Here is a 24,363-nt window from a genome sequence, read left to right as displayed (position 1 = left end):
ATATTTTACACGACTGCCTAGCTAAAATCCTTGAAGCGAACGAAATCTTACTTGGTGATGCAAAACTTAAAACTTTCCCGCTTTCACTTAAAAAAGAAATCGCCGTAAAAGCGCTAAAAAGCGCCCCGTTGCTGTACCTTCGTCTATGCGAGATTAGGTTACCTAATGCCAATATTTTGACTTCTACGAGGTCAGGCATTTGTAGGCACAACTAGTTGTAGTGGTCCTAAGGGGTTCATAATGAAGATTCACCGTATTGAATCTGTTCGGCGCCTCCCTGAGCGTCTGAAGTCACGGACGCTGCAAAGGAGCACAGTCAGGGTAACAGCTAGCACAAATGAGGGTGGACGAACCGTGCGCGTGCAGTTCAGCGTTCACTACCGTGCTCACCGCCATCAAATCCTATGCATCGGCGGGTCCCAGTTGCCTTTAGGCTGGTCCTTCCTCTCTATTGCGAAAATGCCGATGTCATGGAATCCTGGGGACAAATGGACCTGTGAGGTAAGTTTGGTCAGGGCTTACTGCAAGAACTCTGCCGATCAAGCAGGGTGTGAAGAGCTTGTTCGCCCTCTACGCATTGCAGGTCGAGTTTCCAGCCGGTCAAAGAGTGGAATATAAATATGTCGTGTTGGAGGAACAGGTAATCATGGTTTTCCGCCGGGCTTCTTCGTTGATTGCGCATACGCTGACTGCCGCAATTTCCCGGCGCTTCAGGAATGGACCAACTTGGCCGATAAGTTCTCACAGGGCTACGTTGAGGTACCATATAGAACTGCAGCGGATCCAGGGCGGGCTCTTGACCCCCGGGAAATTGTGGCTATGGCAATTGTGGCTTGGCAACCAGGACCGAACCGGTTCCTGCAAGTTCCAGATGAGGTGCGAGCACGTATGTCTAACAAGGAATTTTGCGGAGCCTATTTACGTGCCTCCTCTTGCACGCAGGATGAGTTGAAGCGCCTAGAAAGTGGGCTGCCCCCCGAAAAAGCTACGGAGAACCTCTCCTTGGACGAGTCGGGGATACCTAAATTAATACGGGATGATGCATGGGGGTGGCCTTGACGTCCCCCCGTTTAGCCTCTTAGCGCTGGACTTATGCTAAACGCGCCGTGCTTGCAGGTTAGTCAGCTAAAGTGTTGGATAAACCTCTTAAGAATAATGTTCAATTTCAATTAGCTGCGGTCGCTGAGTATGCTTGGGGACGTGCATACTGCCAAAGCCCCAGGAACAGTACTACAGTAGCCAGTAGCCACACCCTTTCAGTGGACAGGTGGACTCGTATGTTTAAGTCGTAGTTATGACGTCTAAAGCTTGCCGCGTCAGGGTTATTATCCATGGCAGCCGTTTCAACGCCGTGTCCTAAGTCCACCTGTTCCGTAGGTGTTGAAGAGCGTATATGGGCATGGAAATCTGGGCATGCTTTGTTCCTGACCAGGCTTGGCACATGTACTCCTGCAGGTGCACGACACGTGTGATTAGTGGACACCACATGCGCTGTTGGGGCAGCACGCGAGTCCTGCCAGCTACTCGGACCTTTGGGTGAGGGCTGTCCTGTGACGGCGCTGGGCAGCACGTGATAACGCAGAAGCCCAATTCAATGCCAGGTGGGGTGTCTGTCTCGCGACACGCCATCTTAGTCCTCGGCCTCTCTTCACTGGTGCAGCGTTTGGGCATATCACGTTCTTACTGAAGCCGAGTGGTTTCCAGTTATGCGTCTGCCCATTGACTTCTGGACGATTGCATTATCATGTAATGTGGTATCAGTGCCGTACGGAGCTGCTTTCATTTTGCATACGTGTCCCGTACCGATAACGAATCGTCTGCGCTTGAATTGTGCATGTAGGAGCATTACCGGCGTCGTCACCATGGTTTCAAACGAGGAACGTGCTTGGAACATAGGATTTGTGGTACTCCTCGTCAGGCAGTTTGGAGGAGGCTGCCTATCCATAGCGGTCTTCGTGTGGTGGTGAATGGTTGTGCCCACGTTACCGCTGCGGTGGCGGCGCTATCGGCGCAGTTACCTGTATGGCTAGGCATGTCTGATTGATGATGAGCTGATTGTAACGGGCAAGGCAATTTCTTCTATTTGGTCTCCGAGCAGTCAGCCAGCATGATTCAGCGGTTTCGGGGCTTACGATTTATGTGCGTAAGTAGCAAGATGTGGGAAGCAATTTAGATTGTCATATGATGTGTGAAACAGGGGGGTGTATCTTCGCCCGTGGCAGCTACCCTGCGAAACCCTGCCTTCCCCGGTATTTCGGGGCACCCTCATCCAGTCACCCTAGTCAACTTCTCAGTGGATCGCTCAGGTTCCGCACCCACCACCAGCATCTAACGGAATCTGCCGGGTCGACAGCGGCCCGACTCCATTCCTGGTCGGCTCGCGGGTTAACTTTATCCCAGGTCACCACCGTCCATCAACTAGGGGCGCAATGCCTTCCACCATCAGAAGGACTTATGACCCTAATGGGTATCGATCCCGGAATCTCCCGGGGGCAATGGTTGCGCCTTACCAGTAGTGCCAAACCCTAGTATTGTATGCCACGCAAGGCGCCTTGCATTATCTTTTTGGTATTGGCATTTACTGTTACATGTTGTATGTACTACCAGCGTAACCAAGCAGAACAGCAGCATTTGAGCACGCTAGCATAGCGTTCCATTGCGCCGTTGTAATCATGCACTGTATTCAGCAGCTCTATCATCGTGAATAGCCAACCTAATGTATGCAACCGATAATAGAAAAGAAAACCATCGTGAGAACAGTGACCAAAATTGCCACAACAATGCTGCATTCTCTTCCCCTACACTACATTCAATCACATCATACTACCACGTACCGAGTGTACGGCATGCACATGTAATTACATGAAGATACGGAAAGGGAAATAACTTTATAGTTAACATCAATATCTGCCCGTCCACCCACAGGGGAACGTAAATGCCGGTCGAAACCGCCCGAGTCCATACAACACACAACTAGCGGCCTTACTTTCAACACTCACTCTACCCCCTTAACTTTATCATAGCCCACGACAAAAATGGATTCCTGACGCCCATCCACCTTTTACTCCTCCACCCTCCGCGCCACATTCTTGAGCCGCAACTCATTAACCCCAGAAATCCTTCCCACACTTCCCCCACGCCCGGCCCGCTCCCGCTTGTGCCCCTTTCACCCCAGCGCTCCTCCGTTAATCGACCTTCCAATCCCTATCTTATATTATATTCTATTTTTTTCCTCCGCTAGCCTGCCTTCCGCTGACCCGATTCCCATTCTAAGACCTAACGGCAAAACATCGGAAAGCGAAGAACCTTCATGCCCTTCCCATTCTTTCTTTTCCCGTCAGCGCTTCCCCCTTCCCATCCCGTTTCAATCCCAACCCCCACGCCTTTCATCATACAAACCGTTTGCTTCGCAGAGGCACGGCCACTTAGGCGGCCACCGCAAAGCCCAGACGCGACCCTCCGTAGTCGAAAACTGTATGGTAGGCACCCAGGAAGATATCTCCCAGGATCCACAACGGCCCCACCGGCACGTCCAGCCCCATGAAGCCGCTCACGCACTGCTCCTCGCCGCCACCCGCATCCACGCGCAGCACATACTGCTCAGGACGCAGCGGGAAGGTGCGGCCGCCGACTTCCAGCTCCAAGATGGGTAGTTTGGATAGCTTGGTGCAATCCACAACGGAGGGACCGCCGAACGAGACCTGCAGGGTTGGGGGGCCTCAGCAGTTCGGGATTCCGGAAACGTGCTGCATGCCAGTTCTCATTTGCTTAGCCTATCGCGCTGCGGTTCAAGAGACACACACTATGGAAGGATAATCCCTTCCATAGCAGAGCCGCTGCTGATAACAGCTGCCTGGGTAGGTAGGGAAGTGAAGTCTGGTGGTTGAAGGGACTGTCCGGGCAGCGGTAAAAGGGGGGAAAGACGAACCACGAACGTGTGAAGCTGCTGCCAGGGCAAGCGTGTACCAGAAGTAGAACTGACCAAAAGGCGTTCTTGAAGGCGGCGACCTCGGGATGATGTGGTAAAGATGATGTCAGAAAACTACCTACCTAGCCGCCAAGGCTAAAATAAGTGCGGAAGGAAAGCAGTAAAGTCAAGCCGTAAAGAAGTAAAGGTAGGTGTAGAGGCGGCGGGAAAGGGGGCGAGGCTCGCCATACTCGCTATATTTCTTTGGACCTTGGACCTTTCTCGACTTACTGGATGAATGAGGTTTGAGGGCAGTAACGGGGAAACGGTCCTATTCACTGTAACTAGACTCCCTAATTCCTCCCTACATGAGTTTCCGAATTAATACACGTCAGGCCAAACATACCCTCTGCACTCACCAGCACGCCAGCCCTCTTCGCACCATACTCGCCGCAATAAAACCCGCTACAAGCAACAAACCAAGCGCTCCGGTTGAGAAGCACGTAGCACGATTTGATAAGACCCGCACAACGCAACCCCGCGCACATCACACGCACATAGCCACCCTACCTGATCACACAAATTTCCCACCGCATCCGCGATCTGCTCAATGGTCGCGTTGGACTCGAGCGCAATCCGAATGTACTGCACTGCCGTCTGGCAGAAGCTGCAAGCCACGCTGTCGCCTGTCGTACCGGCGGGGGTCGAGGCGCCTGTCGTACCGGCGGCAGCGGTGCTGAGTACCTTGGCCAGGCGCGCCCCCGCAGAGCTGGCGCCGTCGCTGCTGCTGCTGCTGTCAGTGGTGGTGGTTTGAGCTGGTCGGATGGTATGGCGTGAAGAGGCCGTCATGGTGGTAAGGAGGCGCCTGGTGCGGGGGAGCTCTTGTTCCAAATCCAGATCCAGATCCTGCCTCTGTTCCTGCTGCTGCTGCTGTTTCGGCTCTTCCGCGCTCTGATGGTGGACCGCCGGGCAGAGGCCGATGCTGGCACACACCTGACATACATATGAACAGACAGGACAGAGGAGGAGCGGGGAAAGACCAGGGTTGTTTGGTTGGTCCGTTGGTTCGTTAGTTGGTTGCTCGGACGATAACAGGAGATTGCATACTGTACAGCAAGTTCTCTACGTTATGAGAATGTTCGGCAGTTGGCGGATTGGGAGTTTAGGAAATAGTATGTGCAGTCGGGGAGCAGGTCTAGGCTATACGCCTAGGATTAGGCAAAATGACTTAGGCGGCCAGGCTGGGAAGCACTCAGACAGTTATCGCCTGTCTTGTCTCCCACCTGGTCTAAGGGCAGATTGTGCAACGCCGCCACAATTTCTGGAAGGTACTCCCGTACAAGTGTACGGCACTGTGCCGATAAAGCTGACGTGGCACCGATGGCGTGGTTAATGGCGGCCACCTCATCCACGGGGCCGGCGATGAGGGAGGTGCCCGTGTCGGCGATGGCGGGGCAGCCCTAATTCAAATTCAAATTCAAATACAAATGGTGGGGGGAGCGGCAGCAGCAGGAGGATGGGACAAGGGCGACGAAAAGGATCATAAGATCATGTAATGGAGTTATTAAAACGTCAAATATTTTTTAGGGCACCGAACAGATTTCAACTTTCCAGGGAGGCCCCACCAAAAGCCTTCCTGATCCTTCCTGGCGACATGGCATCCGGCATCCCCACACCATGATGCTTTCCAATTCGCTGTCCTCCCTCCCTCCCTTCCTCACACTGCCCCCATCCTTCCTAACACCTGCAATCAGCGCTTTGCAAGTCGGCAATTGCTTTGGGGCCTCGGGCATCACTAATACATTTTTTATATTTTACACTTATCAATAAAAACTCATATACATTTGTATATAAAATATATTTAGTGAAACCCCCTTCCCATTGTCGGCCCTATTTTTTTACCTGGGTGCAGAGGCGCTGCGAACCCAGATGGATGCCGTCCAGGTTGAACTGCCAGTAGCCCCGTCGAGTAACATCCACCCTAGGCAGGAATGAGGCACCAACGGGGGAGGGGAGAAATCTTATGCAACGAAACCAAAAGGGGGAAAGACGAACCACGAAGGGGGGAAAAGGCGGAACCACGTGCGGGAAAAGGATCAAGCAAGCAAGAAAGGGTGGGGGGGGGATTAGGTGGGTCAAAAAAAACCCAAAGGAACAGCTGCCGATGGAAGGTGGCGAGGGAAGGGGGTTAACGGGTTTCAAAAGGGGGAGACGGGAGGGGGGAAAGTATGGGTATAGGAGGCAAAAGATGCAAGTAATCAACTGCCGAACTTCAAAAACGGGGTGGGGGTGGGGTGAAAGGGGAGGGGGAAGGGGGAAGGGGGAAAAACACAAACCTGAGATGCATGATGCGTTGGGGAGGGGGAGAGGGGAGAGGGGAGAGCACTGGCAGTGACAGTGACAAAAGCAGACACTTTATGTGTCGTGGGACCGCTAACATCAGGAGAGCGGTCTGCTCCACAGCCACCCCCCTTCCCTCCAGCTACCACTTATACCCTTAGCCGTGGACTGCACCCAGGGCTGTCATCTTCAAGCATGACTTATTACTGACCATGACGAATAAAAAAACTCCCTTACTTTCCCCTCTCTCCCCCTCCCCCTCTCCACCGTATACACATGCACATATCCGCACAGCCTTTATGAACCCGCCGCAGCCGACCACACACCTAGACGACATCTACCCAGCCACCCGACCCGACCAACCCGACCATCCCTGCTTTGCACCACCAATACCCACCCACCCCCCGCAAACCTCACCTGGGTAAGCCCCACCCAACCTTCACCTCACCCCCACTAACCCATTTAACCTCCCAGCCCCCCATTCCATCACCCCATCGGCTGCCCTCAACTCGCACAACCACACAAACACACAAACACACAAACACACAAACACACATACATACATACATACATACATACATACATACATACATACATACATACATACATACATACATACACACGACCTACCAGGTGTGTTCCCCCGTGAAGTGCGCCGGGTCCACTCCCCCCAGCACCAGCTCACCCCCCACCGCCGCGGAAGAGTCCCTATTCAGCCAGAACGAGAACACGGGCTCCGACAGCAACCCGCTGTCCACCAGGCGGGTGAAGGGGGGAACCACACCGGACACGGAGATGGCCGGGAAGCCCATGCCCTGTTGGTAAAATTAGAACGGAAGTTGGTAGGCGGGGCGGGTTGGGTGGGTGAGCAAACGACGACGACGAGAATGGGTGCTCCTGGATACAGGTCGTGGGCAGTCCGCGCGCACAGGAGCTGTGTATGCTAAAACACGACCCTGCGAGCGCATCTGCACATGTACATGTACCCATATGTAAGACATGTATGTATACATTTATGTCTGTCTGTCATCACAGGTTACACGTGGGTATGGGCTGAAACGGTTAACAGGAACGGATGTCACCCACCAGGATGCCGTCGAACTTGGCGGCCACAAACGTAAGGCCCGGTTCGTTGACCGCCTCCGCGAAGCCCTGCTCCGGAACCGCCAGACCGCCCCAGCCTAGAATGTCCTCACTGATGAACCCGTCCAGAGAGCCGCTGCCGTACTGGATGGAAAACGCCGTACCGTTTGCCTGTATAGCCGAGTCCAAAGTTGGATACGGCACGTTGTACATGGCCGTCCGTGTGCGGTTAGAGCAGAGATGAGAAACCAAGGAATGTGGGTAAATTCCGAAACGAGGTGGGGAAGGTATATTGTTACCGGGTTGAACGTGTGACCGACTTTCTGGCCAAGGGGACAGCGGCATACCCAGGACTACGGCGGAGACCATGACCGCAAAGCGCCGACACGTGAGCACAGTCTGTGCTGGTGAGAACACCAGCGGACTCACAATCTTGCTTCAATCCGTTTGGAAGCGGTGTTTGGCACCTTTTCACGAAGCGACAGGTCCTTCGCGTAACGCCAACACTACCTTTTACAACCAACCCCTACTTTCCAGAAACCAGCGGCTTTCTAATTGACATCACCGACCTTGTAGGTCTTTGACCTCGCCGCGTAGTATCTCCTGTGCAGTCGGCATGCTATGTTGAAAAAAGAGCATTTCGACGACGGGACCCACAAATTGGAACTACCCGTGTCGAAGATGACCTGGAAATATTGCTGAGGTGTTCCTAGAGAAACCTCTCCATAGTACTGCAGCATCGTGGCGGTAGTTCGAAATCAGCGCTTGGTTATTGAACTGTACCAAGTGCCGGAACAAGCGAAACCTACTTGCGCGTCCATGAAGTTATGCAGTGGCACATCACCACCGTATCCAAGCATATTGTTAAGATAGGGCCTCGGCCGTCCGTATGTCGCCAGGGAGAGCTGCTTCTTCTTCAATTGCACCCGGTGCAAAGCCCCAGAATCTCCGCTGGCGAGCACCGTGCACGCAACCAAGACTGCTGCCGTTAAGAAAGGCAGCGTACTTAAGAGCGCCATGTTTCTTTGCAGGCGCCAAGCAGCTTTGCTATGCGGGAACTAGCGACTTGTGAGTTGAAAAGATAAACCCTTGTGTGCCAAGCCCTTGATAATTTGGTAGCCGATTAACTATACTAAGCTATTATAAAAGCCGACGGAAATCACAAGCAGAGCATGGCCTGAGGTTTGGCCCAGAGAATCCTTGGGCACACGTGGCAAGATCATTCCGTTAGTTATTGGACCCAGATGAACGCTTTTGTGGCAGGAAAATGGGTTCCTGTAAACGTTCCAGACGTCAATATGATACCAGGATAATCGTAAAGTACGCCTGGAGGGTAGGAAAACAGGCCGGACGACTGCCACAGCCTCTCCCGTGCATGACGGTGCATGTCAGCATCCGAAGCGCGAAAAACGTGCGGTCTCTTACACCGCGCACCCTCGCCATACCGAGCAGGCTTTACAACACCATTTATCTCTCCCGCGCATCCCCTACACAGGCAATCCTGTATCCAGCCTTCCTGGTCCTCGCAATTCTACATAGCCAGCCTGGCCTGCCACGAAACTCAGTCACCCGCTGTGAACCCCATCATCCTACACCTCATCACGCTCTTCAATGGGCGCTTCGGAAAAAAACAAACAGCAAAGCTGCAAAGCCACTTTAAGAAAGCCACGCGACCAGACGTCTCTCCTCCCGTTTGAAGGGGGAGCTTGTGATGTCTGTCGCCCACCAAGAGGGGGTCTTATTACGGCCCGAGAAAAACTTTGCTGTTGGGATTGCACGGCGGTATGTACGGCATGCCCCTGTAACGGGATCCATTTGCATGCGTGCGGGATGGAGTCCCCACTCCACCCATTGCATAAGTCTGCAGGCGGGGCAGCCGGGGAGTCCTGAGCAGGGTGGACCTGTCACAGGTAGTGTAAGAAGAGGGGGAAGGTCGCCACGTCACGTGTCGTGTGTACGGTGTCCTGCATATGTGTACGGCGCCCAAGGCCACAAAAACAGGCAATGTGGCAGGGTGAGTAACGTGATGTAGCGTGACGTGATGCCGTAACATGTAGGTAGACAAGTTAACAATGCGCGTGTGTGCGTGTGCGTGTGTGTGTGTGCTGAATATTTTGCTCCCCAAGGGTGTAGGTGATCCTCCCCTAGTTCCCCAGGAGTACGGAGCTCCCCAGGAGTACGGCATGTAAACACACACAGACACACAGGGTCCTGGCAGGTAATCATACACCTTGCATGTAACTAACTACCAGCCAACTAACCTGCGGAGATCCAAAAGAAAGGCCTAGAGCAGCCAACACACATACAGACAAACACACACACAACACACAGATGGTTTCGCCACAGGGAAGGCTTTCCCAAAAGGAGGAAAGTCGTCGGTGCGGCTGAGGTGTTGTTGTCGGACGGACTGGTCAAAGGTGGATTCCACGTCAGAAATGCCCCCCCCCCAGACCTCGTCAATTGTCTGTGCGTCGTCGTTAACCCCCCTTACCCTATAATGTTGTCCTGCTGCGTTTGGTGGTGCTTCAGGAAACCCCTTACAGGTCGTTCGTTGCTGCTATGAGAGTCTGTCTGTGAGTCTGTCCAATCGCTTCTTTTAACAGCCGCCATCGGCCCCACCTCAGTGCGACGACCTCTCTGCCAGCTGGTCCGGGCAGATGGCCAGGCAGGGCGCGGCGGCACGGCACAGGGATGCCTAGGGGCCGACGGCCTTTTCTCATGCGCCGCCCCGTGCCGCGCCGAGGTCGTTCACTCGTTGCCCTCACACCAACGCTGCCGCGACTTTAGAAACCGCCCATTCCCGGCTGTCAATCGCCATGGAAACTAAAAACGGAGAGGAGCGGTGTACGAGCATCCTGATGTCGTGCGAGCCGTAGTTGTTAGCAAAGGCCGCAGCAGCCCAAACCTTGTCAGCGTCCCTAAGTTGTTGATTTTGTAAAAGAAAAGAGATGCAGAATTGTGGGGAGGGGGTAGCTTATGTCCTCTGGTCCAGAGTGAGCAGGGAAGGGGAAATCATAAGCTAACCGTTTGTCGACGCGCACCATAGCCGAGCAGCCTGCCAGCTGGAGCAGGGTGAAAGGAACAGCACCTCCCACGATACCGTAAAGGTCGGTTAAGGCCTGTGTGAGGATATCTTTAAACAGCTGCTCGGTCATTGTCGATGCCGCCGCCTCAGCGGTCAATGCGGGGAAGGAACTGCGAGGAATTAGTTGATAAATGAAATCTCTCACGTTTAAGTGACAATTGACAATGGATATTCATAGGAGGAAAGATTACTCACATTGAGAGGGATAGGAAGACATCTGAACACGATACCTCTCGCGTCCACTGCCGCGGCACAGCTGTTGTTTGATCGGTCATGTTACAGCTTACTTGTTGCAACTGATAAAGAAGTGGATAAGCTTCAACTTCTCGATCCACGCACCGTGGCAGTCCCTTCGCAATAAGGCGAGCTTGCGTCGCGGAAGCCGGGTTAGTTGGCGTAAGGCCCTTCTGCGGTTGCTTCGCCGCAACCCGTGCTCTCAGGACCGTATAAATGGCGGGCGTGAGTTAAGCTCGTTACCTTGTTTTTGTTGTTCAGCGCGCGCTGAACAATAAAAACAAGTCCAGCGCCACCTGGCTAATCCGCAAGATCCATTGAGTGGAATCAAGATCCATTGGGTGGAATGCAAATTTTAAAAGCGTTTTGGTAGAAATCCTGGTGCCGTTGTGTAATGCACATTCAGCGAAGCAACCTAAGCACGATTTGTTACACGTAATTAGGCGGATAATTAACTCAGCTCTCAGTTGGCGCGTTAAGGAGACATAAACGGACAAGTCGTCCAGATTGTACAGCTTGTTCTAAAAGCCAGTTCGTAAGAGGACTGCCTGGACTTAACTGAAACTGCACACTACTTCACAACACTCCCATGCGGGCAGATCTCCCTAAAACTACATATACCAACCCATCAATTCACACCCATAGTGCTACAGCACTTCTTGAACTGCGGGAGTGGCAGTGGTTTCGTGAGGCAATCCGCTACCATGTCCGCCGACTTGCAATACGGATCGGAAGCGCCGCTGATTGCCAGAGCCTTACAAGTGCACCCAGCAGCTTTGCTCAGTCATAAACTCACTATATAACAAGCATTCCAGACCAAAGAGAACAGAAGATCCATCGTGTCTTATACCAATACAGAAGGCGGTCGGACAAGTACGGAAGATCATCTGTGGCGCCAAAATCCAAAGTAAAGCCTTTCATTCAGTATAAAAACGCCTCCTTTCGAATGCTTTTGGTTCCTAGGGGTGCTACTGTAGTAGCTGGTACACAGTACGGCTCGATACCAAATGTAGTAGCTGGCCGCTGAAAAGGCCTCTCGAGATGCTGGTGGTCGTGCTATGCGTGTATTTATAGAGCCATACTGTGTACCAGCTACTACAGCTACATTGTGCCGGGCCACACTACTGCAGGGCAGGCGTGTGTGCTTACATTTCTTTGTCTGCGTGAATGATTGGATGTATGAATAAATGGACGAATGAAAGGTGTGGTTAACATGCCCCTGGTTTGGTTCGGTTCGGGTGGTGGTATCTTTTTGAACACATGTAGTCTGGTCGAGTGCCGGGGGCCCTTAGCGGGACTGAAGCACAGTTCAAGACGAGGCGTGTGGATATGTCTGCTTGTCTGATCGAAGGAATGAATGAATGAATAGACCGGGTGTTAAAATTGTGAGCGACTTGCCTTGCAGACACACCTTTGGTTCTGGTCGGTTCGGGTGATGGTAAATTTTCACACATACACACACAATGAATGTATGGGTGAATGAGTACGGAGTACGGTAACAAGGCGTGTGGGGCTCCTGCCTCTTCCTGTCCCATATATTTGTAAGTGCTCCCCTTGTTTCGTAAAGTTCCTTCAACTCCCGCGATTCTGAATGCGTGCCTGAGAGTTTGGGGACAGACCCTGCAATTGGTCTAAATTGCTCGGTAGAAGGGTTTAAATTGGCACCTGGGACAAGTTGAATTGCCGGGACAGGCCCTTGAATTGGCCTGACAGGGATATGAATTGGCCTGGCAGGGACATTCCGACAGTCAGAATTAGCCTGACAGGGATACGAATTAGCCTGGCGGGAGATTCCGACAGTCAGAATTAGGCTGACAGGGTGTCGAATTGGCCTGGCAGGGACATTCGGACAGTCAGAATTAGCGTGTTCAGGGTGTCGAATTAGGGAAGCACGGGAATTGTGCGACCGGGGCAGTCAAAAGAATTGCTCTGCCCGACAGTGTGTCCTACCCTCTAAATCCAACAAGCATGGCAGACAGGCCGTACTTCAACATAGCCGGTTGTAGACCGCCTTGTATCCACACAGCTGGCATAGTCCGAACCGCAGTAACCATGGAGGCCTCCTGCACCAGACTTTCCGAAATACAAAATGCCTAAACCAGTTGTACCCTGTTGTACCTGCCAAATAGCGCACAACACCCTTTGCAGCTTGCCAGTGCTCAACTGTAGGCTTGGATACGAAACGCACAAATACTCACACGGTCCAGAACACACCATTCCAAATTGCGGTCTTCACATCCATCTGGTGCAGTCCTAGGTCGTGAGTCGCAGCAACAGAAAGCAAAGCCTGAAGAGTAGTGTGCTTGCTGACTGAATCCCAATTCTCTTCACAGCCCCGGCCTTCAACCTGTGCAAAACCCTTGGCCGCCAAACGCATCACTCTTTAGCGAGTACACCCACTTCATGGGTAATGCATGAACGTCTTTTGGAGGTACTGCAACTGTCCAAACACGATTGGCCCACAGCGACGGCATTTCCTTGTCCATCGCCTGCTTCCACATTAAAGCTGAAGGTGACCGCATTGCTTCCTCAAGGGAGGTAGGGACTTCTGCGACCGCCGCAAGAGTGAGTCTATCGGGTGGAACACCCTTATTCGACCGTGCTGACACACGAAGTCGTGGTGCGGGTCGTTTGGACCACTGTCACTCTCCTTCCCTACAGCGGGTGAGTCAGTGCCGGAGCTATCATTTGCTCCCACGGCACCAGACCCCCCCTGGCTCCCTCCCCCACTATACCACTCATGCCAGACAAAGAAGCACCCCTCCTTGAGATTCTCCCCCCCTGCCGCCCTTTCCTTTACTAGGTAGCTCGTCACCCTCATTTACCTTGATGTGTACTGCTGGGTCCCAACGTGACTCTGCAGACCAAACACCTGCTCATCGAGAATCACATCCCGGCTCACCATTAACCGGCCATCCAGCAGCAGCACATGCCACGCCTTAGATTAGGGTTCGTGGCCCACGAATACGCCCTCCTTGCTAACTGGCTTCAGCTTCCTTCACTCTGTGTCTGGCACACGGTCATACACCACGCAACCAAACACTCGAAAGTCCCCCAAAGAACAGGCTTACGTGGTTTATTCGGGCACTAGCAGCTGTGAGCAAGGCCAAGTTCTGAGCGGCACTGATTAAGCTGCGTACAGCCGTGAATGCTGCAACACACGAAGGTGCCAGGGCAATTCTGATCGAGCTGCTTTCCGACGACGACCTGGATCTCTACCAGGAACATTCAGACGTCATGCAGCTGCTCAAGGCCCTCGAGACATGTATAACAGGGGCTACGCGGACGTACATGCACAAACACTACGGGGAGCCTTTCAAGACTGCAAGCAGAAACCAGGCACGCCTTCAAGGCGTTAAAAGATGTATGTTGCGAGCTAAAGGAAAGCGGGCAAGCCGTGGCCGATGCCAACACCGTGCCTGTCGCGTTCAAAGGTCGAAGGCCAGAGTACAAGCGGTACATTGCACCGTACTACTCTGTCAAGGGTGCAATGCCGAAAAAACTGGCCGAGCTTGAGGCCAACCTGATGGGTGTAGAGGGTGTAGAGGCGGAGATTGAGGCATCGACGTCCCACCTGTCGAGCTGGACCTGCAGTTTCGGACCGTCTGAAGTACGGGTCTTGCAGGACCTGCATGGCTTTCCGACCTTCTCGGCCCAACGTTTATATTACAGCTAGGTCCCTTGAGCGCCATGTGTGCCGATGGCTGCGCTACCATCTCTGCTGCAAGGCGCTTTCCAACACGCTTTTCACAGAACCTGCCAAAATGTCAGCATGGATCGGTCGTAACTTCTACTGAATCGCCCTACCCTTCCCTTAATCAAGCCTCCTGCCATAATGCATCGGATTGTTATTAACCGGGGCTCTAGACACCTGCCGTACATAAAATACTAACACGATGTAACGCGCGACTTTACCCACCAATACATCCCACATAATCCCACACAACTCACCATACGACTACGTGTACGAGTGCACTGTCCACAAAAGAGAAGAGAGGTACAGGAAACACATAGGTACCCCCGCAACAGCTAACCGCAATTGCAACCGCAACTAACCGTCCGTCACAACTGTGTGACACGTCACACCAATTTGCGACGTGCAACTGCTTTACTGTTCAACCGCGGGCTCACAACTATGGACACACAGTCGTTCTGCGACAAAAGGCGACAACGGCCGCGCTTGAGAATGTACGTGCGTACGTATATATGCGTGATACCACGACCGCGTGAAATCATACCCGGGGTCATATCATATCCTGAACCTCAGGCAGGCGGTAGTCCCGGTTGGTACGGCAAAACACACACGTGCCGCATGGTGGGTCGGCCGTGTGGGCAGTTCCACGGCTGCCGCAGATCCGCCAGCCCATCCAGAAGTCTCCGCATCTCCCCGCGATTCAGCGGCCGACCCACCATCACAGAGGAGCGGCAGGCGCGGGAGGCCAGCATAGCACGAATCCTGGCGGTTCACAAGTGCGTGTATGTGTGTAATTATGTATGGAAGGGTGAAAGGGGGAAAAGGGGGAAAAGCGGAGAAGCAAAAGGGGAGAGGTGTGCTGAAGGATGGAAAAACTGCAACCAACCTAGAACGAGGCAGGGAACAAAACCGCACACGGTGTCCTCAGAAGAATGTAGACCAACAGAATTTACTGTAATGTAAAGATGCTTTACAACTCGCATGGAAAAGTGGAATTTTAAAGGATTTCTGTGGTCTCGGAGCTCGTCACCCCTTATCAGGTTTCGTAGCAATTGGGGGGCAGTGGAATTGAGGTGGGGAGGCATTCACACACGGCAGACTACACGGGCGGGCAAACGGATAAGAAGGGAAAAGAGGGGAAAAGAGCAGGTTTAGGAGAGCTCAGGAACAGGGGTGGACAGGACAGAGCAGGGGTGGAAAAACGGTCTCTTCTCCACCCTCCATCAATTATCCCTCACCCCATTCACCCGCCTCTTCCCCCCCTCAATACACCCGCATAAACGGACACAAACACGTACTTGGAAGGTCGCAGCTCCTCCTCCCAGGCCTTATGCCGCAAAGCCGGAGTCGCGCCAGCAGCACCCGTCGCAGCATCCCTCGGCCCTCCTCCTCCTCCTCCTCCTCCAGCCATTGATCCCAACCCACCTGCACCCTCCCCCGACCGCAGCATACCAACGAGCTCCACCACATCCTCCATCCCCAACTGCCCAGTCGCACGACTAACCGGAACCGAAGACAACAACAACTCCCCACCACAACCCTCCCTTCCGTCGTACATTTCCCCCAAGTCGTACGACGCGTTATCATCACCTCTGTAACCGGTGCCGTACACGTCCTCGGCCCAGCCCTCTCCCTCCCCCGCAGCACCCTGCAGGAGCCCTGAAGCTGCAGCTGTCGCCGCGCCCGCTCCGAAACCCAAACCCCTATCTCCCCTTTCCTCAACCCCTTCCAAGCCATTCGCTGCAGCCCGTGAAACCCCTGGCCCGTCAACTTCCACCTCTACCGCCTGAGGCTGTAGCTGCCCCGAGGCCTCCCCCTGGGAATCTTCCGGGACCCGCTTCTGGCTCCCCGTCCCCCCCGCCCCGTCCCTTCTCCCGGCTCCCCTCGCCCCCTTAACTCCCCCAGGAAGGGGCACCAGCCGCCCGTCGGGAAGTCGCTCCACGAAGTCGAAGCCGTTGCGACGAAACACGTCGATGTGTTCTCTGAGAGGTCAAAAGGAGGAAGACGGGGCCAGGTGGAGATGGAGGTGGTTTTGAGAGTCCGGATGCGGATCCAAACAACTGTCAACCAACCACCACGCAACGATGAATACTGTGTATAATTTCTGGACGAAAAAAAATGTGCAAGGCCGCAACAAGAAAACTACAACGGATATAAAAAGAAGATATTAATGCAGCGTTATCATTTTTGGAAAAAGAAATAGCAAACGCAGCGCCTCTTCTCCTTCGTCCTTCCTCCTCTCCACTTTTCCCTTCAACTCCACCGCACACCTGATGATCAGTTGGTCGACGGGCAGCAGCACCCCGGCTGGCAGCGCCATGGGCACCAGCAGCGGCTGCCGAGTCAGCACCACGGACCGCTGCAACCGCTCAAAGGTGGTCTTCTCCGCCGCGGCGTGCTGGTCCACTATGAACACATCGGGCCCATGACGCGCCAGGATAAACCCCAAGTTAAACTGACCCAGAACCTGCCGGGGAGAGGTGGGGGAATAGCGGGGGGGAATAGCGGGGGGGGGATAGCGGGGGGAAGGATTCCTATATTAATAATGGATTATCTAGTCTGGGGATTAGCGGGGGATTAGCGGGGAATTAGCGGGGGAATAGCGGGGGAATAGCGGGTTTGTGGGGTTTTGGCAATTGGGGGAAGGGGATTGCAGAGTTTACAGGGCCAAAGACGCCGCATTTCGTGGGTTTCTTATGAAGTGATGTGTGTGTATGTGTGTGTGTGTACGCGTGTGCGGGTGTATGTGCGTATGTGCGCGTGTATGCACGGAAATGTGCCACCCGGTGTGGGACAGCGGGCTGAGACCTGCCAATTCCTAAGATAACAATTGCTCCATGCTTCCCGAAAAAGCAGCCGTCTCAAGGCACCTCTCCCCTCACCCCCCCTTTTTCCAACCAGACTCCCCTTCTCTCCGTTCTCCATGCCCGTGTACTATTCGAGGATCTCTTCCATCCTGCCCCCCCATCTGGCAGCCTCGTGAACCGCAACGCCCATGGTGTGAATGGCAACGCCAGCGCGAGGGCACTCCTGTTTGTGTTCATGTCCTTAAAACCGGAATGGGGGGCCCCCCTCCTCTCCTCTCCTCTCCTCTCCTGTTCCATCCGACACAACAGCATCTCGCCGATCGACAACCCCTTTCCTCTCCCTCGACCTCGCCTCCTCTCCCGTCATCTGTTCCCTCTTCTCCCAGCCGTTTACCCCCCCCCAAAAAAAAGCCGTCATCACTCCCCTCTTCCCTCCCCTCCAGCTCGTACGACTCCCACACACGCACCTTCATCTCTCGGAACTGGTGCTTCCGAAACACACGTTCCAACTCCAACTCCGCTGCGGCCTCCCGCTCCGCTCGAGTGCCGCCGCCGCCGCTGCCGTACAGCTCACCTGCGCCGGCGATGCCTCCGCCAGCAGCGGCGTCCTGCAGCATCAACCAGATCCAATCCAAACAATTCAGATCCGTATCATATCATAACAGATGAGGTACGACGGTTAAGGGATGGAGTCGGGGGAGGCGGAAAAGGAGACGGATGCGCATGGGGATGTAGGAGGAGGAAAATGAAGAGGACGGACAAGTAGGGCATGTAAAATTCATTCCAAATTGTCATCCACGGCAGGACACGTGCATGTACGACATCCCCACCCCACGCCCATGCCACCCTCACCTCCAGTAGCGATGCACTGTTAAACCTGCGTTCCTCGACTCCGCCTTCCTGCTGCTGCAAATCCCGCTGACGTTTCCGCAGCAGTAGCCGCTCCTGCTGCGCCTGCAAGTGCCGTACTCTCGCCTCCGTCAGCGCCGCCAACTGCCCAGGCCCCAACCCCAAAACCGCCGCCGGCGCTGGCGCCGGCACTGCCACCTGCCGTACCGCCATGGGCTGCTTCGACGTCGCAGCGGATGGCCCTGCCGCCGTGCTAATCGCTTGCGCCAGGTCTTCCTCTCCAGACCCGCTGGATCCGTCGTCTGCTACTGCTGCTGCTACCGCTCCGCTGGACAGCACACCACTGCCGCCGACAGCGTGCACAATGGCGGCTCGTTCTCCTCCGCCTCGCACCTCCGCCACAGCTTCTTCCGTACGATCGACGTCCATTCCACTCCAACCCAGGTCGGCACCTGCCGCCGGACCCGCCCGCTCCTCCACGGGCTCCGAGACCACCTCGCAAACCGCTCCACCGCCGCTGACGTCACCGCCGCCAGCATGTCTTCGATGCCTCCGCCGCCGCTCCCGCTGCTGCTGTTGCTGTTGCTGTTGCTGCTCATCCTCGGCCGCCTCCACTTCCATCACGTGTGGTACAGCCACGTCCGTCGCTTCCTCACCCATCGACGCCGATCGCAACCCCGCCGTCGCCGCCGCGGCCTCAGCAGGCCCGCCTCTGCCACATTCCTCCTCATCCTCCGCTGCCGTCTCCGCTGCCGTGTCCGCTGCCGTCTCCGTCACCCGTACGATTTCTGCCGTTCCGCTGTCCCTGGCCCCGCCCCTGCCCGCCGCCGCCGTCGCCGCAAACCCCGAGAACATGGATAGGAAAGGGTGACGAAATGGCGCTGAAGGTGGCGGCTCTACCACTGTGGACGGCGACGGCTGTGATGGCGGCTGTAGCGGCGTGTGATACGGAGACCGGGCCATGTCACCGCCACCTGCGTCGGCGCCAGTGGCGTCTCCGTGCCTTGTCGTCAGCCTCGCTCTCTTCGCAGCGCGTTTGTGACCAGCTACAGCCTCATCAGCCTCCACCTCCGCTGCTACAGCCAAACCGGTTGCACCCGCATCGGCGGGAGCTACAGTACCTTCTTCGGCATTTAGCGGTTGTGACGCCAAATCGGGCTGTAGCTCACCGTCGCCGCCTGCGGCAGCGGCAGCAGACCCAGAGCTGCGTCGAACTTGAGGATATAGCTGCCGCTGCTGCTGCTGTAGCCGTACAGCACCGCGAAGGGGCGCACCCGCTGCCGTCGCCGCCACCAGCATGCTGCTGCCGCCGCCGCTGCCGCCGGCACCCGGCCCTGCCGGCAGCGGCTGGTTGACGGCAAATGTGCACCTGGAGGGCTCCCACAGGGCTTGGAGGGCCTGGGTGATCCGAGCCGAACCAGATGGGGAAAGTAAAACTGAACAATCCAGATCATGACATGAACCTGACCCAGATCAGAAAACCGAATAATTCAAATCGGATTGGACGAGACAGATCAAACCGCATTGGTAAACCAACGGAACCCAGATCAAGGGAGAAGAGAAATAAAACACCAAAAGGTCACGACCCAGATCAGGGAAACGAAAGCCGAGCCAGATCACATGCCAGGATCATCAAGCGTCACCCGCCAAAAGGGATTTCAATCCAGGATATGCGCCGGCTTTGGTTTCGGAGTCAGGTTCCGTTTCCAAGGAAGAAGGAAAGTTCCTCAGCATCATGACCTGACCCAAATCGCGGAAAGGGGAAATGTGCTTCCGGAACACCATGCCCTTGACGTTTCGTCTCTCACCCCGGCCGCGCCGCCGCCGCCACCACTATCCTCCCAATCACCTGTTGCAGCAGTGAGCACAACCTGTCTTCCGCCGCCATGAAGACGCGCCGCTTGTCGGGCGTTACGTTCACGTCCACGTCAGATGCCGCCAGGTTAACCGCCACAACCGCCATGGGACGACACGCAGCGGCGTGCGCGGGCGATGACAGCGACTTGAACGAGTCGTTGAGGATGCTGCGATTCGCAGGGTAGATAATAATTAGGTCATGCTACTGAGGTCATTGAGGTTGGATTCTACCCATTGACGACGCAAAAACGTTCCATTGACCGACCCACGGGTCAGCAGCCAGGAAGGTCCTGTTAACTAGTTTTCGACCCGAATGGTGTGGATCGACAGTGGACCGTCACAATTGCAATCATTTCCCCTTCTTATTCCCCTACCCACCCTGATTTCAATCGACCCATGGCGCAACCTTCTCCCATTTCAGGTTCAATAGTTATCATTACGGAGAGATATAAAGACGCGCAAAAATTGAAAGTCTCTTGCAAGCAACGGGCCACCCACCCCTCGTCCCTCTTCCAATCCAAACCGCACAGGTCAAGGCTAATTGACCCATGGTTCACCGAGCACGCACACAACCCCTCCAATCCAACCCCTTCACTCCAACCCACGATCTCTACCCACCGCGCCGCCTTGGGCAGGTCCACAGGCCTGCCATTGAGAAAGAAGAACTGACGGGAGGCGTCCCCTCGCAGCCCGCACCCCGCGCGCGATACCCAGCTGCGAACAGGCGAGGGGTAAAGGATGAGGACAAAGATGGACAAGCGGGGGGAAAGACGAACCACGACCGAGTGAAGCTGCTGCCAGGGCAAGAGTGTACCAGAAGTAGAACTGACCAAAAGGCAGATGGACAAAGAGGGGGGGGGTGCTGGGGGAAGGGAGGGAGAGGAGGAGGGAGAGGGGCGGAAGCATGCAACAGATGAATCTGGACAGCCAACGGTCGAAGCAACGGACACCGACATGTCTAGACATGGGCATAACAGGATGCGTATACTGGCGGGGCCACCCGCACCCCAGTCTTCTCGTCCACCCTGCCGTACATGCAGTACTCCCAGGTTCACTCGTGCGTCGTGCATATCATACCGCATCGTACATCTGCTGGTGTCGTGCAAATCTACGGCGTCCCCCCGGACTTACCCAAGCACGCGCACCCCGGTTCGCTCGTCCTCCGGGAGTACCAAAGGCTCCAGGGATTCCGCAACTTTGCCGCCAAACACCGCCACAACATTATCCCGCAACGCCGCCAGCTCCGCTCTGACCCGTGGGTCAGCAACTGCACCCGCGGTGGAAGACACGACCGCACCCAAACACCCAGGCAGTGTCACGCCACTGCCACCGCCAGCGCTGACATCATCGGCGACAGCAGTAGCAGCAGCAGTAACATAGGTTTCGTAGGTGGACGCTGGCGCGGTGGTTGTGAAGACCGTGGTCCGCGCCGTGGCCTTCCCCGCCTGATTCGTGACGATGAGCCGCGCGTGCGTGGCGATGAGGGCGTAGGCTTGGAGAACAGCCACGGCACGAGCAAAGTCGCGTTTCAGGTTGCGTAGGAACTCCTGTGCCCACCAGTTGACAGTTGTCAGTTAGAGATATCGCTCGCATCAAGGATTGATGTGATTAGTTTCGAGCCGGTCGGACTCCACCGTAAGAAAAAGCTAACTAGCTCCCACTGTCAGCTTTGGATTGCGCAGCTTTCCACGGCTTTCATCACCCAGATCAGGTCAACACTGGTCAGGTTTTGGTTTAGTCAGATCGGGCAAAAACACGTTAACCCAGATGGGTGCTATGAGATAATAACCTTCAGAGAGTTGCCGGGTGACGTTGACCCAGGTCTGAAACTCCAACGAATCAAACCACCATTTTGACCCAGATCGTAAATTCCGGACCGCGCTTGCAGTTTACACCAAACAACCCAGCTGAATTGCCACAAAATAAAAAATACCTAACGCCAAACGTGACCCACATCACCAATCACCACGCTCCCTGACTTTGACCCTTCGTTTCCAGCTCCTTTCCGACTGCCACGTCAGTGTCAACCAAATGCCTTCAAAACCCTAATGTCCCGTTCAGTCCCTCCGAAACCATCCCCCACTCCCGTTCATCGTATCCCACTGCCCTTGCACTTCACCCACATACGCTGCCCCCGTCCGTAAAACTACGTCACCATACTGCAACGAACCTTGTGTCGTACAGGCATGGTTGCAAACAGATTCTTAACCGCCACTGTGGTGCCCACAGCACGCGGCGTGGGAGACTGCTTGGTCAACAAGCCCTGCGGGATTCAAATTAAAAATCCAGATCCAAGTCCATATTCGGACAACGGAGGAGCGAAAATCGGTTTTAAGAGATCAAGACGGTGAAGATGGTCCTGCTTTTAAAACCAGTCCAATATCTGAAAGAACGCTCGGGACGAGAATTTGCAAACGAGAATGAGTGCAAGGGTTAGAAGCGGGGGCATGACAACCAGTGATTGGCTTTCCCACAGACTTCGCCAATGATATTTTTTCGTGAAGAAAGGAATAAAAACATACTCACTGGCATTGTACCTCGCAAGGATCTCGTCTTACCTCGTGGTCGTACTCGAGTCGTACTCCTGCAGCCTGGTCCGCCGTACGCGTTACGACCGACAGCTCCGAAACTGCGCACAGCGAGCTGAGCGCTTCCCCGCGAAAGCCGTACGTGTTCACTGACTGTCGCATAAAGGTGCGCGGTTTCGAAGCACGTATGAGTGGAACGAAAGGCACACACAGGGAGAACAAATAACAGAGTGCTCCCTCAATAGCTAGCTATGAACTATACCTATACCTTCGCAGAAGCTGAAACTTGATTACGTTCCAATTTCCGGCTCGATAACTTTCTCTTTCATAACCTCCAACCACACGCGTTTCGGAACTGTGTTACGTCTTGCTTGCTTTTAAACACATGTCCGTTGACTAATTACTTCTGACTGGTAAACCGAACCAACAACGACAACAGCTTGAACAGCAGCAACAGGCGTGGTTGCTACTGTTACCCTGTTGCGAGACTGATGCAGAGTTGGTTTCATGGATTGGATGAGAAGGTAGCGGATGAGGACTCAACCCAGGCCTGGATCCCAGTCTTGACCACAAGGCCCCAGAATCGCTCCCACAACGCACCAACTAGGGGAACTTGAGGCACGTGCACGATTGGACGAGCACGCACACGAACATCCGCATCCGTACATACACGCATCCGTGCATTCAAATTTACACAAAGACGCACACACACACAGCGCAAACGCATCAGATCACTAGCAGCAGCAGCAGCACAGAGGAACAAAAAACATGTCAACAAAAACACAGGCACACACCCAGACAGCTACGCCACATCAGCTCTCGGCTATGCTTAGGTCGGAGGCATAAGCCCCACCTAACACGCACCGTCAGGTCGTCAAAGGAGGTGATTTTGGAGGTGTGATACTTGAGGGTGAGCGCCTGGTAGTCGGCGGGAGGTACGCCGCGCCCGTTGTCGGCCACCTCAACCATTGCGGAGCCGTACTCCCGAAGCCGTACCTATGGCAATCAGAAGACCGCAAACCACAGCAATCCGTGACGTTATGTGACGCCGCGTGGCCTGGTGCGTGGTATGCCTGTCTGTCCGTCTGGGTATATATGTATGCGTGAATGGGTGTGTGTGCGACATTTGCGACAGTTATGTGAAGTTATGTTTGGATGGGAATGGGGGCCAGGTATGGCTATTTGTATAATGCAGGTGTTGTGCGGTGTGGGGGAAGGAGAGGGGGAAGGGCGGGAAGCAGAGAGGGAGCGTAAAGGGAGCATCAGTTGCATGACGGCATCAGTTGCAGGAACGCTCGTTCGCTTTGGTTTAGCTTCCGTCGCGTCATGTCACGGAAATGGAAACTGACATAGAGCCACCTTTATACACGCGCCTGTCTATTGTTTGCCGAGCCCTGTGCCAGGCGCTATGATAGGTATACAAGCGGCGACACAAGGGGTTGGACAATGTATGCGACACCCGTGCGATCTGGGTTTTACCCAGGTCTCCACACTAAATTGTCTGGTAAAGGCATCTTCACAGGCCTAGATTCTGCAGCCGTGCTCAAGCTCACTTCGATGTTTGTGGCACCAGCATCCAGCGCGTTCTCGACAAGCTCCTTGATTGCAGTGGCTAAGTCCAATATAACCTGGCCAGAGCATATTCGATGTATGGACTGTCGGTTAATTGGCTTAATATTGCCACCAGCACTTGCGGTTTGGCCGGACTGCTCCATGAACAACGCCAGTGACTGTGGTAAATTCAGATGCGCAAATGTATACAATTGGTATAGGACAGAAGTTTTAATGTGAAATTAAGCCACCAAAACCTTCAAGTGCGGGTGCAGCTGACATCAAGCAAAATTTAACTAGTAAAGACTCTTTGTTCACAGAAATGACCATTAAAAACCACCCATTTATGGAGAAGCAGGAAGTCAATTCAAGAAACCAGTGTAAGACATGAAATTGCGAGCATGGAAAGCTACGTTCCGAAACCGTAC

The 24,363-nt window shown here is 54.4% G+C and overlaps 5 protein-coding genes across 5 annotated transcripts; 1 reads left to right on the top strand and 4 right to left on the bottom strand.

Moving 5' to 3' along the window:
- Nucleotides 1-240: 240 nt before the first annotated feature.
- On the top strand, nt 241-1,059 carry VOLCADRAFT_92517 (uncharacterized protein; the record flags this gene model as incomplete). Its single annotated transcript, XM_002951931.1, has 3 exons — nt 241-501; nt 715-876; nt 943-1,059. 3 exons carry the CDS (start codon nt 241-243, stop codon nt 1,057-1,059), a joined length of 540 nt encoding a protein of 179 aa, XP_002951977.1.
- Nucleotides 1,060-3,425: 2,366 nt separating this feature from the next.
- On the bottom strand, nt 3,426-8,446 carry VOLCADRAFT_81669 (uncharacterized protein; the record flags this gene model as incomplete). The annotated part of the gene is made up of 8 exons (XM_002951839.1): nt 8,140-8,446; nt 7,900-8,061; nt 7,334-7,501; nt 6,878-7,062; nt 5,810-5,888; nt 5,191-5,367; nt 4,478-4,900; nt 3,426-3,701 (listed from the first exon to the last, which is right to left on the bottom strand). Exons 1-8 carry the CDS (start codon nt 8,347-8,349, stop codon nt 3,426-3,428), a joined length of 1,680 nt encoding a protein of 559 aa, XP_002951885.1. The 5' UTR covers nt 8,350-8,446.
- An 11-nt stretch (nt 8,447-8,457) lies between these two features.
- On the bottom strand, nt 8,458-10,485 carry VOLCADRAFT_92515 (uncharacterized protein; the record flags this gene model as incomplete). Its single annotated transcript, XM_002951838.1, has 4 exons — nt 8,458-8,656; nt 9,057-9,191; nt 9,822-9,974; nt 10,355-10,485. 4 exons carry the CDS (start codon nt 10,483-10,485, stop codon nt 8,458-8,460), a joined length of 618 nt encoding a protein of 205 aa, XP_002951884.1.
- A 4,427-nt stretch (nt 10,486-14,912) lies between these two features.
- On the bottom strand, nt 14,913-16,813 carry VOLCADRAFT_61856 (uncharacterized protein; the record flags this gene model as incomplete). Its single annotated transcript, XM_002951837.1, has 4 exons — nt 14,913-15,105; nt 15,765-15,868; nt 16,259-16,325; nt 16,614-16,813. Coding segments are annotated over 4 exons (564 nt in total), but the record flags the coding sequence as incomplete, so codon positions are not given.
- A 2,990-nt stretch (nt 16,814-19,803) lies between these two features.
- VOLCADRAFT_61805 (uncharacterized protein) lies at nt 19,804-24,099 on the bottom strand (the record flags this gene model as incomplete). The annotated part of the gene is made up of 8 exons (XM_002951836.1): nt 19,804-20,023; nt 20,475-20,650; nt 21,053-21,104; nt 21,252-21,403; nt 22,027-22,119; nt 22,415-22,537; nt 23,249-23,380; nt 23,938-24,099. The coding sequence occupies 8 exons, from the start codon at nt 24,097-24,099 to the stop codon at nt 19,804-19,806; spliced, it is 1,110 nt and encodes a 369-aa protein (XP_002951882.1).
- Between the last annotated feature and the right edge of the window lie 264 nt (nt 24,100-24,363).

The sequence above is a fragment of the Volvox carteri genome, assembly GCF_000143455.1.
Source record: "Volvox carteri f. nagariensis unplaced genomic scaffold VOLCAscaffold_26, whole genome shotgun sequence".
NCBI lineage: Eukaryota > Viridiplantae > Chlorophyta > Chlorophyceae > Chlamydomonadales > Volvocaceae > Volvox > Volvox carteri.
Note: the sequence above shows the minus strand (reverse complement) of the source record. Positions and strands in the feature narration are given on the sequence as shown.